Here is a 14,582-nt window from a genome sequence, read left to right as displayed (position 1 = left end):
TTCCAACCCAAACCATTCTGAGAATCTGTGGGTGGTGTTGGTCCATCACTGAACAGCCCCTCCCGGGAAGTGCTCACGGCCTGTCAGAGTTCAAGGAGCATCTGGACAATGCTCTTGGCCACAGGACTTACTCCATGTAGTCCTGGAATGAGTAGGGAGTTGCACTCCACAAGCCTCAGGGGCCCCTTCTGACTTCAGACAACCCGATTCCACGAAAAGGCAGATGAGGGAACGAGATAAAGCCAATGCCCCAGGGACCAGCTCCTGCTGATGCAGCACAGACACAGCACAATGGGCATGTGAATATTCCAAAATCCTCCTCCAGCCAGCAGGACTCACCTGGAGCTGTTCGCAATCCACCAACATCAACCTGCTGGGATGACATCCACTCAATTCTGAGGAAAACCCTCCAGTTACTGCAGGGGTTTGTGTCTGTCACTGCCTTTCCTGCTAAAGCAGGCGGGCACACTGGGAATTTGTCTGCTGGGAGGATCCATGGATCCCTCAGCTCTGCCAGGGAGGGAAGAACTGCAACACCGAGCCTGGAAAACCCAACCATTTCTACACCATTACACATTTAGGGTGTGATCGCTGAGGGCTTCCCAGGGCACATCATTAAGAGTCTTTCTCACCCCTTCGATGAACTAAATATCTGCCTTAGCAGGTCCCAGGACTCTGCACTCAACCAGCAGCAACACAGGAGTGAGGAATTCTGTCGCTGCCATGTGGAACAGAAGCAGCTGAGGCTGTTCAGTGATGCAGAAACCCCACAGGAGCAGATCTGAGTGGGCAGAAGGAAGATGAGGTGGCAGAACACGCCGGGAGAGGTCCCAGGGTACGTTTGTGCAGCAGCACGGAAATACCCCCAAAAAGGGAAAGGCTAAGAATATCCTCAATTTCCTCAGCTGCAGTCTGCTGCAGTTCAGGAAAATGACATCATTGCACCACCAGCACCACAGGCTCTGTAGGAGTTTCATCTCCTGACTCCCTTCCCACTGAGAAGGGAAGGAGCTCCCAGCTCCGTGGGACTTGCAGATGGCAAATTCCTCTCTCAGGCAGCTCTGGCTCAGCTCTTACTGAGCTAAAATATAAACCTGCACCCCAAATCACCCAGATTGTGACTGAAAATGAGCAGCACAGCTCAGGCTGCGTGTTCTGTGCTCCTAAGGCTGGCTCTCTGTGCCCGGAAACGAGATTGTGTCCATTTATCCAGCCTGGAATGACACCAGGAGCTGGTCCCTAAAATACCAATTTCATCCCAGGACTGTAAAAACTAACAGCACCTGTAAAGGTAAAGCTCACAGGAAACACTGACAAAACCATGCAGGAGTTACTCAAGTGCTGCAGCACATTCCCTGTGTCAAGGTTCACCAGAAGAGGATTTCTTTAAATATCTGTTTGAGTGGCAGAGTCGTGCTCCAGGCACAGAGCAGGTGGGCAGCACAGGGAGATCTGTCACAAAAAGCACATTTGTGCCAATCAAAGACTTCATCACCCCAAAAAATGTTATATTTATCTTCCCAAATTTGAGACAAAAATTACTCCTCAGGGTAGGATTTAAACCAGATTTAAACCAGTCAGATTTAACCAGCAGATACCAGCAGTCACTATGTAGCCACTGAGTCAAGTTTGACCTCACAACTGTTAATATTTAATTTATATTAATTTATGATCTTACAGGCTGAAATCTTTCTTGGGGGAGACAGAGGGAGAGGTTTTAACTCAGCACTATGAGAGAATTTCAGGCAGAAGAGTTCTCTGCTAAAACAGGGGAAATAATATTTCCACTACCTTTGCTAAACAGCCCCAAACCATTTCTTCACATGTGATTCAAGGGTGGAATATTTTAATACAGAATTTGGCACAAGAAATTCCCACAGATGTTTCCCTAGTGCTGTTCATTCTTCTCAGCATGCTTAAAATGAAAATATCTTAAACCAAATTCTCTCAGCAATGCCATTTACTATACATATAAATAATAAACAACTCAGTAGGGAACAGCTTGTGAGGGGACAGAATTTCTCCAAAACAAGACAAAAGAGAAGAGGAGTTGCCAGAGTTCAGTTTGTAAACTAGAACTGGACAGGGTTTTAAACAGTGTTAGTGCCTACACCCTGACAACACCCACACTGTTCATATTTAATAGTGTTACACACAAATTAACGAACAGAAAACAAAAAAAACCCAATGCACATGGGATGTAATTGGAACAGGAGCAGAATCCTTGTGTGGATTTAGGTGCTTATTTCTCTGTGGAAAAAGCCCTTTTCATCAGTGGTGGGGGTGCTTTCCCAACATCAAACATCATTTCCAGAGGGGGGTTGTTGAGGCAGCACCAGTCGGGGATCCGGCCGGTCTGGCTGTAATATTCCTTGGACACAGAGCGGCTCCCAAGGATGTCCTGCAGTGCTCCAAAAATGGCTCCTGTTATTGGCAAAGAGAAACAAAAATTTGCATTAACTTCATCTAGAATTTCTCTTTCTACTTCTTCCCACTGAGAATCTCAACTGGGATTTTTTAGCTCTCTCTCTAAATTTAAAGGGATGAATGGATATTGCTGCTTTCTTTTTTAGTAGCCCATTTCAGTCCCAAACTGCTTCCATTTATATCCCTGGAAAGTAACTGAAAACAAGGAATCATCTGCTCTCTGCTATCAGCAGACCTGGCTTGGTTGACCCACTCCTTCCAACAAAGCTTTTATTTTAAGCACTTCAACCAAACCCCATTGTGTTCAACACAATTTCTCCCCCAAAAAACGTTGCCCCACAAATTCACAGCAGCTGTGAGAAGATTCAGCCCACAGCAGCTGGCCAGGAAAGGAATGCATCATTCAGTGCACAGAAATTGTTCTGGTTTGCTAACCCTAAAAATACAAGGCTTTATTCCCTACAAATCCCATTTGGAAGGGGTGGAAGGTGCTTTTTTTCACTCCTGCTTCTCAGTTGTCCCCATTCTTACCTCCCAGCCAGGCCACGCAGTTGGCTTTGGCAGGGGGAGTGTGGATCCTGAAGGTTTTAGTGGCAAGAGCTTCCTTGTATTTGGGTTTCTCCACCAGGTGTCTGATCTCAGCCATGAGCCTGTGCAGGAAGCCCGGCAGCATCGCCGTGCCCCCGATCACCACCAGGTTCTCTGCCAGCTGCTTCCTCGTGTCTATGGGGCACTAATGCAAACAGGGACACAAAAAAACCCCCAAATAACTCAACCTGTATTATCTTGAAGTCATTCAGAAGTCTCTTAGAAATTCAGTCCATTTCTATGCCCTCCAATTGCTGTTTTCTCATGTTTAGCTGGAAAATAACCAACGTAACAAGAGAAATGCGTGGAGGTGCAGAGGTGAAGGCTCCAGGCACAGAACTTCTTGAACAATTTGTTTTCATAAAGAATTATAATTGAAATGTTTGTCATATCAGCCAAGTCCGTGGCTCTCCAATAAATTGCACCTCAGCAAACTTATTTAAATGGCATCAATAGCTACAGGGAGCCAACTTTAATTAACATACACACACCACCACATAATGAAAATTTCCATTTATAGTGGTTTCCTAATGCACTTTTTTCCTAAATATAATAAGAAGTGAAGCATTTGTATACACCAAGAAAAAAAAATCTGTAATAAATTTAATATGCTGCCTGTAATAAAGATGTCCAAATTAATTTTATTCTAGCACAGGTAAACCAGCAGCCTGCAAGACTCAAAAGTCTTGAGTCATTTTTAACTGCAGGTTCTCTAAGGCTGGTGGCATTCCCTAAACTGTTTTCAATAGAAAAATACCTGAACAAGTGAATCCAAGATCAAAGTGGCAACAGATGTCTCTTCATTATCCTGCTCAAAGAGGATTTCCACCACGGAGTCTCTGTGGCCCAGACAGGGAGTGAGTGTTAATCAGCAGCAAATCCACACTGAGCTCAAATCAGGCCCCAGCAGAGCTGGAGATACCCCTAAGCCTTCCTGCTGCCAGCACTCTGTCACTCCTGTCACACAGCAGTGCCAGCAGGGAGGGGACAGTCATGGTATCCTCAGGACAATCATGGAAAACACCTTTAAGATTATCACATTCAGCCCTCAACCCAACATCAGCACTTTGCTCACCACTAAACCACATCCCCAAGTGCCACATCCACACGTGTTTTGAACACTTCCAGGGATGGTGACTCCACCACTGCCCTGGGCAGCCTGTTCCAGTGCTTTATAACCCTTTCAGTGAAGACATTTTCACTAATATCCAATCCAAACCTCCCCAAGTCAACTTGAGGCCCTTCACTCTTGTCCTGTCCCTTGTTCCCTGGGAGCAGAGCCCAGCCCCCAGCTGGCTGCACCCTCCTGCCAGGAGTTGCAGAGTGAGAAAGTTCCCTCTGAGCCTCCTTTTCCCCAGGTTAAAATGCCCTGTTCCCATCACTAAACCTGTCCTATTATCAGGCTTTGATACTCATTTCTCTTCCCCCATCCCTCCAATCTCTCTGCTCTCATCTTCCTCTTGGAGCTCTGGAGAAGACACTCCCTTCCATGGTGGGCTTGCACTGTGCCCAGCACACACCTTTCACTTTAGAGGCATTAAAAGCATAGGCAAGTGTCTCATTAAAATACAATTTTATGCAAATTAATGTGCTTTTAGAGTTGAAATACATCCTTGTAATGACAAATACTCTGCCATGGCATTTCTCACCTGATGGGGCCAACTACGTGGAGAATCTTTTCTCCATCCAAAGGATAGTCCACGTCTGGAGGCGGTGAGGGACGCTGGAAATAAAAACACACTTGTATTATTATTATTTTAGAGCCCAAAAAGGCTGCAGCCACCTCCAAAGAGCAGGAAGAGCTTTATCCTCACCTCAGCACTGCCATCGATGTTGAACTTGGCTGCCTGGATTTTCAGCCCCCGTTGGAGGTCACTCACAAAGCACGTGCGGACTGTGCAGAGGGGAAGAGAGGGGACAAGTGAGTGGATCCTTCCATCACCAGTAAAAACAGTCATTCCTCTTAATTTAGAGAAAAACACACACTCCAGCCCCTTGCTGGTCCAAGATATCACCAAATAGATGCAAAGAGAAGCAGTCTCTACACTCCAGCAGAGTTCAGCTGCTCTCTAGACCACGAGTTAAATGAAGCTGAACCAAAATTCTGTTGGAAATCCTGCCTGTCCTTTCTCACACAAACCACACGAGATTTAAGGCCAGAGGGATGTTGCTAAAGGTGCCTCAAGGTGCCAGGGGATGTATCCTGCCTTCACTGCAGGTCTTGCACCACAGCTTCAAATGAGGCATTGCTCCTTTTCTAAACAAGCTCCTACCATGAAACATTTTCCTTACTGCAACTCTGCAACACCTAAAGAATTCCAGAGGGTTTTTCTGCTTCCAGACAACACTGACAGAGCACAGTCTCATTTGTATGCCAGCTGCTACTGTTATTATACACTTATTTATTTGTATTTGGCACAGGTGAGCATTTTCCCCACAAGCTGCTGTCACAAAGAATCAATCCTTCAACACAGAGACAACAGCAATTTCATCCCTGGCCTGCTGTCTCTGGCTCCAAAAGACTGCAAGGAAAACACGACTTGACAGAAAATCCAGGAATCAGAAAAGCAACTTCCATTTCATAAACAGCTGCATTTATTTTGCATTTGACTGATGGATTTCTTCCTAATTTAACCCAAGGGATACATAGTAGTTACTGTTTTCTAGGAAAACACACTTTTTTCTATCTGTTGCACATGTAACAATTACATAGGAATTTATCCAAATTCTTCCCAAAGACTCTATTTTCTTCTGATGTAGTTAATATAGTTCCTGTCTCATCTTCCCTGCCTTGATTAACAACCAAAATATCTTATATATTTTTTTAAATTGACTTTAAAGCAAACTGAGCCTTTCAAGTTAATCTATAAACAAGACTACACAATAGTATAATCCTCTTTCTGTGCCCACCTATCAAATCTATTTAAAAGTTTAACCTCTGTGTTCTTGAGTTGCAAGTCAAAGAGGAATTCAATACCTGGTTTTGTTTTTAAAGAGGAAAAACAACACAAGTTCATCCAAGAGGTAATAAATATGGCAGAGAAGAGAAATAAATTCCTAAATGTAAAATATTGCACACTTGTTATTATCACACCACTGCACAATTTCATACATCAGAGTTTCACAAAGCAAACAGATTTACCTTTTATATCCTCTACTATGTCTTCTGGGACTGAGCCTGAAATTAAAAAAAAAAAAAAACAACTAATTTAGTTTCATTCTTAAATTCTCTTCCTGTTTAAAAAAACCTTTTGCTTTAAGTTTGAATTACATTTAATATATTAAACTTTCACTGACAGCAGCTTTCAAAGACTTCCAAAGCAGAAAAGATATTAAGAACAGAAATAAGCTTGGCTTTGCTCAAAACAGACTGAAAAACTACTACAGAACTTTTATCTCAGCCTTTATTCAAAACTGCTGTGAGAAGAGGCTTTTCATGAAAATAATATATTTGTTAAATCACAGAATGACTGGGTTGGAAGAGACCTTCAAGATCATCGAGTCCAACCCATGCCCCAACACCTCAACTAAACCCTGGCACTGAGTGCCACATCCAGTCTTTGTTTAAACACATCCAGGGATGGTGACTCCACCACTGTTCTGGGGAGATCATTTCATAAGAATTCCATTCTTTCCATAAGAAGCTTTTTCCTAATATCCAACCTGTATTTCCCTTGGCCCAGCTTAAGACTTTGTCATTTGCTTCTGTCAGTTGCTCTCTGGAGAAAGAGACCAACCCCACCTGAGCACAGCCACCTTTCAGGGAGTTGTAGAGAGTGACAAGGTCACCTCTGAGTCTCCTTTTCTCCAGGATAAACACCCCCAGCTACCTCAGTTGCTCCTCACAGGGTTTGTGTTCCAAGCCCCTCACCAGCCTCACTGCCTCCTCTGGATGTGCTCAAGGGTCTCAATGTCCTTCTTAAACTGAGGGGCCAGAACTGGACACAGCACTCAATGTCCATCCTAAACTGAGGGACCAGGAGTGGACACAGCACTCGAGGTGTGGCCTCACCAGTGCCCAGTACAGGGGAACAATGACTTCCCTGCTCCTGCTGGACACACTGATCCTGATCCACGCCAGGATGCCAAGACAGAATTCATGCAAGCAGGCCACAGGAGATGCAGTATATCCATTTTATTTACTGTTAGGATTACCAGCCTTTCCCCAGTGCAGCTCCCAGCACAGACGCCCCACCCCAGCCCTTACCCATCACGGAGGGAAGGCTCTGTCCTTTGGCCAGTCCTGTGTCCACCGTGCACTGCTCCAGCAGCTGATACTCCAGCTCCCTAAACAGAGCACAGGAGGGTGGGGAAAGACAGCCATGAACTCAGCCTGCCACTCTGGACCACACTCCAGGAACAGGATTAATTCATTTAAGCTACATCTTTCTAAATATAAACTTAAGAAGACCCCATTCCCATAGTTTTTACCACATCAGCAACAGTTACACAGTTTTAACTCTAAATATTGGATGATGTTACAGCAAGATAAGATTTAAAAGAGGAATTTTAGCTCATGGTCAAAGAGGAACATTCACAGATAAGTAATTTGTAACCTGGAATGGATAACTATGAACTTACTTGTGGATGGCCTTTCCTCCCAGGGGAAGGGAACCCCAGCAACTCAGGATTGGAATTCCCTCATAGATCTACAGGAAGATCAGGAAATTCTCCTCTTTTTCATTATGACTTTTCAGTGTGCTGGAACTAAATGCCTTTTCCCTTCTACAATCCCTTGCATCAACCACCTTCTAACTGCTTTTGCCCAAAGTTAATTTCTAGTCAATAAAAATCTCGAGTTTCAGGACAGATGAAAGGATACAGGCAGCACCAAGCTTTCTGCATATCCACAGTCCAGCACCATGGCAGAGTTGATCCCCAGGGTCAGGAGAGACATCAAGTGACTTGGAGCAAACAAAACAGAAGGGACCTACAAGGAAACCAAAAGCAAAGTTGACAGAAGGGAGGGAAAAAAGAAGCAAAAAAACCCCAAAGCATCGATGCCTTCCCTGATTGGCATTTTAAAAAGCAAAACCCGAACAACTGTACCTTGAATTATTTCAGTACTAATTTAATTAACAAAACACAACAGGATTCCAAATTCTGTGTTCATCTTCTCTGTGGTGCACACCGGGTGCTTCAGTAATGATGAAGAAAAGCAAGTGTTGGCTATAAAACTCAGGTCAAGGTTCTTATTGTTATTGAAAAGAAATCAAGAAACTGAAGTACAGCTGCCTGGAAAGCTGTAAAAACTTGAAGATGTGAACAAAAGTGCTAGAAAATCCATAAAAGTGTCCCTTATGACAAACACTGCTGCACCCAAACACAAGAGGCTGTTTGAAACACTCTCACAAAAACAATGTGGAAACTCAAGTTAAAATTACATGAGAATTGCTTTCTTCTCCCAGAATTCCATAAATCAAGTTTCCAAAAAAGCAACAGTTCCTTTAAAGGAACACTTTGAAGAGTGAATGAAATGAGAAACCTCAATAGATCCTGCACTTACAGGAAACATACTGACCTTTAACCCAGAGATAGAAGATAAAATATTGACCCTGCATTAATAAACTACTCTTTGCACCAAATAGAAAACTAGAAACCAGAGAGAATTAACCTTCCATCAGTATTAACTGGATTCTTAACAAGTTACAAAGTCTACCCATCAAAATATGACTGGAAACATAAGCCATTTTTGGCAAACCATTTTGCATGGGATGTGCTTTAGCTGAGACATTTAATTGCTGTAAAGGGATTAGGAAAAAAAAATACCTCAAAAAACTGACTCAGATCTTTCAGCAAGTCAAAGTCATCAGAAAATTTTAGCAATAGTAAGAAAGAATTATGCAGGAGTTTGAGATTAACTGGCAAAGTGTTAACTGTGGAAGGACAGTGAAGAAGTACTGCAGACAAGCTGGTTTCACTACTTTTTACAGAAAAACCTTGACCTTTGTTGTGATTGAATTGAAGAACCATGGAGTCACCTGCTAAAACATTTTCTACTACAACTGAGCCAGAATCAGGTTCAGACTTTTCCCAGAATCCTTGACTGGTTGGGTTGGATGGAAACTTAGGGATCATCCAGTTCCACCCCCTGCCATGGGCAGGGACAATTCCACTATCCCAGGTTGCTCCAAGCCTCATCCAACCTGGCCTTGGACACTGCCAAGGATGGGGCAGCCACAGGTTTGTTTTTTTCCTCACAACTTTCCTTCACAAAGACTGATTAAGCAGAGAAGATATTTGATTTCAGGTAAGTTCTTCTCTAAACAAGCACAGCTGTCTGCTAGGCAGATATTGACTGTGGCAGAAATCATGAGACTTGCTGACAGGGCACTAACAAGAGTCTAAATATAAACCCTGGCTGCAGGCAGTGCTCAGTGGGGATTATTGGATCTGTCTGGGACAGGGCACTGTGAGCTGTATTATCTACAAGCCAGGGCAGCCTTGCAGAATCTTGTTAATTGCTGCTGCTTTGTGCCCTCATCAAGAGTTCAGGATAGAACAGGAATGGTCTTTAATCCAACTTCCACACTCTACTTCCTAACAACATCATCTGATTTTTCTTCTTTATGCCTCTCACTCTTCTGCCACAATTTTCATTTTGTTTTGTCCTCATCTGGTACTGACTTTAAGCAAAATTCCTCCCGGCAAGCAGAGCAAATTTACACATTTCTGTCCAACACTTGCCTCAAAATGCTTGAACAGGACCCTGGTGAGGGTGTCCCTGAAGTGTGAAGGGCACAGCACCGACTCGATGATCACAACGCGCCGGTCCCTGGGATTCACCAGCAGATGCCTAAAGAAAGACAAGATGTGTAAAATAAAACTGGGAAGTTTAAGCACATTTTATGAGCTCTATCCTACAGTCATATTCAATTTTCCTCAAAAATCCTAAAGGTCTCCATTTAGATAGCATTTGCTACAGCAGACCCCAAAGTCTTTTTCACAAATCTAAAAAACCCCAATGCTTGCCCAAGAGAAAGTCAGGAAACTGAGGCAGGAAAAACAAGTGACAGAGCTCTCAGCCAGAGCCTGTAGCTCTGGATATTCATTATACATTTCTAAATCAATATAAAGTAATATAAAAATAAGTCATCAATGACTTGTTCAGTGTCATAAAGCACATAACAATGATGATTCTGATACTCAGATTTCAGTGGAAAGGGATGAATTTGTCCTGATTTCAACTGCAAAGTGATGGTCCTGGACAGGAGGAGAAAAGAACCCAACCCAGAGCAGGTCTGAGGCACAGAAATTAAGTCCTGCTTTCCCTGTAATGGCTTTCACTGTGTAAAAATATGGACTGGAAGCAAAGAGAAAAGACCAAGTCCCAGGTCATTATTCACTAAGGGTACTAAAAACAGAATAAAGAGATGTATTGCTGAGGTAAAAACATTCCACAGGTAAAGATTCCTCCTTCCAAACCACTGTGGAGAGAGTTCTGCACTGACAGGAGCTTCAATGCAACTCCTGAGGTAAATCCTTTCTCTTCTCAGACCCTTTATAAACACCTCAGCTGAAAGGTAATTTATCAAGCACTTTCTGCTTTTACAGAGCAACTGCTGCTGCAGGACAGGAATTCATTGTAAGGTAACCTGGATCTCAGCACCACCAAACTCCTCCTGCACCAAACACAGCCAGGCAGCCCCCTGCAAAGTCTTATCTCTGTTTACTTATCTAATCACCCTGCTCACAGCCCTGGAAGTGCTCAGAGAGGTGTCCCTTTACCTGAAATACAGCATGTGGATAAATTCCTTCAGGTAGGAATACAGCTCTTCTGTATTGATGTTGTACTGAACCACCTTGACAGGCTGGGAAGGGAAAACACCCACAGTCAGCTCAAATGTTGGGATAAATAATCAGTATATATTTATTATATATTATATACATTCTATATATATAACATAATATAAATGTTATATATTATATAATATAAAATAATAATATAATTACATTATTAATTACAAATATATTATTATAATATTAATTTATAATTAATAATGTAATTATAGAATATAATATATTATTACAATATATATTATTGTAATTAATTTATTAATTATACTATATAATACATATTATAATACTATAATTCTATTAATAATTAATTATATCTATATAGTAGATATTATTAATCTGAACAATAATTTATATTAAATATGTAAATTATATTTAATTTATAAATACATATTATTTATGTATTTATTGATTATTTATTTATAAATACATATTTATTTAAATATTTAAGTATTATTTATATGTTTATATTAATATATACATATTCACACATGATATATAAAGAAACATATATGATAAATAGATTATATATATTTAATCTGACATTATATATAAACACTCCTGCCTGATTTTTTCTTTATCTTTAAAACATCTCATAAACTCACCCCATAACTAAATTCCAGGATTAATTAATACTAATTTTTCATACAAGCAACTTAGAATTAATTTTCCAAATCTGCAACCCTCTACTAAAAGAGAATGAAAAAAGCATAACCAGGCAAAGCAATTTCTCAATAAATGCCCCAAAACACAATTTCCCTGGGGGCTGAGCAGCAATGAACACCAGCACTGGCACCACACTTACCTGCCCCTACCCACAGTTTTTCATTAGCAGCAGTTAAAATAATGAAAAATATAACAATATTTCAGAATATTGTGAAAAGTGGTTTGTGATGGACACAAAAAGCATCTGCAAATTCCTTCTGTGCCAGAAGAAAACACCAAACACCATAAAAACTGTTCACCTTTGAGACATCAGGTTTCTTGATTTCACTGGGGATGATGCATCTTGGTCCTGTTTCTCCTGCAAACCCACACCTGAAGGAAAACGTTGAAAACCTGATTATTTGAAGTCACCATTTGACCCCCTGGGCTTTAGGGACCATCCCAGAGTAAGGAATCAGGGAATTCTGTTACTGCAGTGAGGGGTTCTGCACACAGCTTTCCTATCCAGACACTTGGAGACTTTAAAGAATTTAAAGACAGATTAAAAGATAAAGATTTTTGTATCTTTTTTTTAATTGACTCCCTCAACAAAAGGATAAAACCAGCAGCAACCCCAAACCAAACCTTCCAGAAACCCACCTGAATTTCCTCAAAGACACAAGAACCAAGGACTGAGGAAATGAAATTAGAAGCAAAATGAATTCAAGGTTTATTTTAGTCTCAGTGCCTGATATTTATTTCATCCCCTGCCACTCCCAGTAACTACAAATCTCAGAAGAAAACTACAGTTTTCTGTAAAGCTGCTGGACTTGGGAGCATTTTTAATGCAAGAAGTCAGTTAATGTTTGATTTTGGTATTTGGCAACTGTGTTGGATCATTTCAGAAAAAACAAAACAAAACAAAAACAAAACAAAACTTAAAACAGCCACAACTCAGAATTTAATTTTCTTTTTTTTTTTGTCTCAGACAGATATTTGTGCAGTCCCAGTGTGTACAGGGAGTTTTCCTTGAACTTTCAGCTAATTTCAGCTTTATTTGGAAAAGAACAGACATTTCTCATGTCATTACTTCTGTGAGAATGAAGGCTGGAAACAGACCCTAAAAACACATTATTTGGAGAAAAAACTTTTCCAAAAGAGAGTTTTATTGTGTAAACAATGCCCAGGGAATAAAAGCCCACAAACACCCCAACCTGGGGAAAAGCTTTCAATTGGCCACACAACAAAATCACAAATTTTTTGTGAAAAAGCCACTCATGGGACTCACTTATCCCCATCCATGAAGGTTCTGTTAAATCCTCCCATTCTCAGGTAACACAGCTTTTGGCCCACAAGGTGAAATAATAAATAAATAGTGAAAATTCCTGTTTCAGCACTCGAGCTAAACCTTGTTTGAATCTAAAACACAACACTAAAAAGCAAGGCTGCTCATTACCAGCTCCACACCACACGGATCAATTCAGAAAGCAAAAAAATCATAATTACTATTGGAATAACGGTTGGGACTGGAAGGAGACTTAAAAACCATCTAATTTCACCCCCTGCCATGGCAGGGACACCTTCCACTACCCCAGGTTTTTCCAAGCCCCATCCAGCTTGCCCTTGGACACTTCCAGGGATGGGGCAGCCACAGTTTCTCTGGATAATTTGTGTCAGGGCCTCAGCACCCTCACAGACAAGAATTTTTCCCCACTATCCCACCTAACCCTGTCCTCTGCCAGTGAAAAACTATTCCCTCATGTCCTGTCACTCTGCCCCTTGTCCAAAAATCCCTCCTCAGCTCTCCTGGAGCCCCTTTAGTCACTGGAAGGGGCTCTGAGCTCTCCCTGGACCTTTCTCCGGACCGGACACCCCCAATTCCCGAGCACTCACTTGGTGAAGGCCTGGCCCAGGTCGATCACCACGGCGGTTTTCTCCCCGCCGCTGCCGAGCCCCTCGTACAGCGGCATCGCGGCGCGGCCTGCCTTTTCCCCCCTTTCTCCCCTTCTCCTTCCTCCCGTTCCCTTCTCCTTTTCCCTCCCGCTCCACCTCCCTCAGCCGCCGCCGCACGGGGCCCTTCCTGCTCCCGGGCGCTCCGGGCTGCCCGCGGCGCCTGTTCGCTTCACCACCGCCCCGCCGCCTTCCCCAGGCCCGCAAATCCGCTTCCGACCCATCCTGCAGGGCTCCAGAGCGGCCGGGAATGCCGAGGGGGCGGTGATGTGAGCGGTGCGGAGCGGATTCCCCTCAGTCCCAGACCGGCGGCGGGCGGGGCAGCCGCGGGGAGAAAGGCGGCGGGGCCACGGAGGGCCCCAGGGGCGGGCTCTGTGTGAGGGGAGGCGCGGCGGGCGCTGCTCCCGCTCCAGCCGAAGCGTGAAAATCGCTGAATTGTTTAGGCTGGAAAAGGTTATCGAGTCCAGACATTCCAGCGCTAAACCATGTCCCCAAGTGCCGCGTCCGCGTGGCTTTTAAATTCGTCCAGGGATGGGGGCTCCGTCAGTTCCCTGGACAGCCCTTTCGTGGGAGAAATTCCTCCCAATAGTCAACCTAAACTGGCCATGGGACGACCTGAGGCCATTTCCTCTTGTCCTGTTCCCTGGGAGCGGAGCCCGACCCCCCCGGCTGTCCCCTCCTGTCAGGGAGTTGTGCAGAGCCACAAGGTCCCCCCTGAGCCTCCTTTGCTCCAGGCTGAGCCCCTTTCCCAGCTCCCTCAGCCTCTCCTGGGGCTCCAGACCCTTCCCCAGCTCCGTTCCCTGCCCTGAACACGCTCCAGCCCCTTCAATGCCTTTTTTTATCCTGAGGGGCCCAAAACTGCCCCCAGAACTGGAGGTCTCTCAGCACAGAGGGGCGGGCACTGCCCTGGTCCTGCTGCCACACCATGGATGATACAGAAACAGACACATTTAATGCAAAAAGCCATTTCCATGAGGTTAAATGCACAGCACCCTCAGGGTACAGCATCCTCCCTCTTGAACAGAAATAAAACAACTCGGAGACTAAAAACGGCCACTGGAGCCACTCCAGGAGTGTGGTGGTTGGGAGTGAAGAGGGGAGCTCAAAATACAGTGAGGACAGAAATTATAAACCCTGTGGTGGTAACAACCCGTGCAGGGGCCTTGTAGAATCCC

The 14,582-nt window shown here is 43.6% G+C and overlaps 1 protein-coding gene across 1 annotated transcript; it reads right to left on the bottom strand.

The window, feature by feature from the left end:
- Positions 1 to 1,696: 1,696 nt before the first annotated feature.
- Positions 1,697 to 13,527, bottom strand: ACTR10 (actin related protein 10). The gene is made up of 13 exons (XM_083864217.1): positions 13,351 to 13,527; positions 11,778 to 11,850; positions 10,744 to 10,826; positions 9,703 to 9,811; positions 7,838 to 7,945; positions 7,597 to 7,664; positions 7,223 to 7,302; positions 6,158 to 6,193; positions 4,830 to 4,909; positions 4,665 to 4,738; positions 3,773 to 3,854; positions 2,959 to 3,160; positions 1,697 to 2,424 (listed from the first exon to the last, which is right to left on the bottom strand). The coding sequence occupies exons 1-13, from the start codon at positions 13,425 to 13,427 to the stop codon at positions 2,243 to 2,245; spliced, it is 1,254 nt and encodes a 417-aa protein (XP_083720343.1). The 5' UTR covers positions 13,428 to 13,527; the 3' UTR covers positions 1,697 to 2,242.
- Between the last annotated feature and the right edge of the window lie 1,055 nt (positions 13,528 to 14,582).

The sequence above is a fragment of the Zosterops lateralis genome, assembly GCF_965231275.1.
Source record: "Zosterops lateralis genome assembly, chromosome: 6".
NCBI classification, from domain to species: domain Eukaryota; kingdom Metazoa; phylum Chordata; class Aves; order Passeriformes; family Zosteropidae; genus Zosterops; species Zosterops lateralis.
The sequence above is the reverse complement of the archived record's forward strand: the minus strand, read 5'-3'. Positions and strand labels throughout refer to the sequence as shown.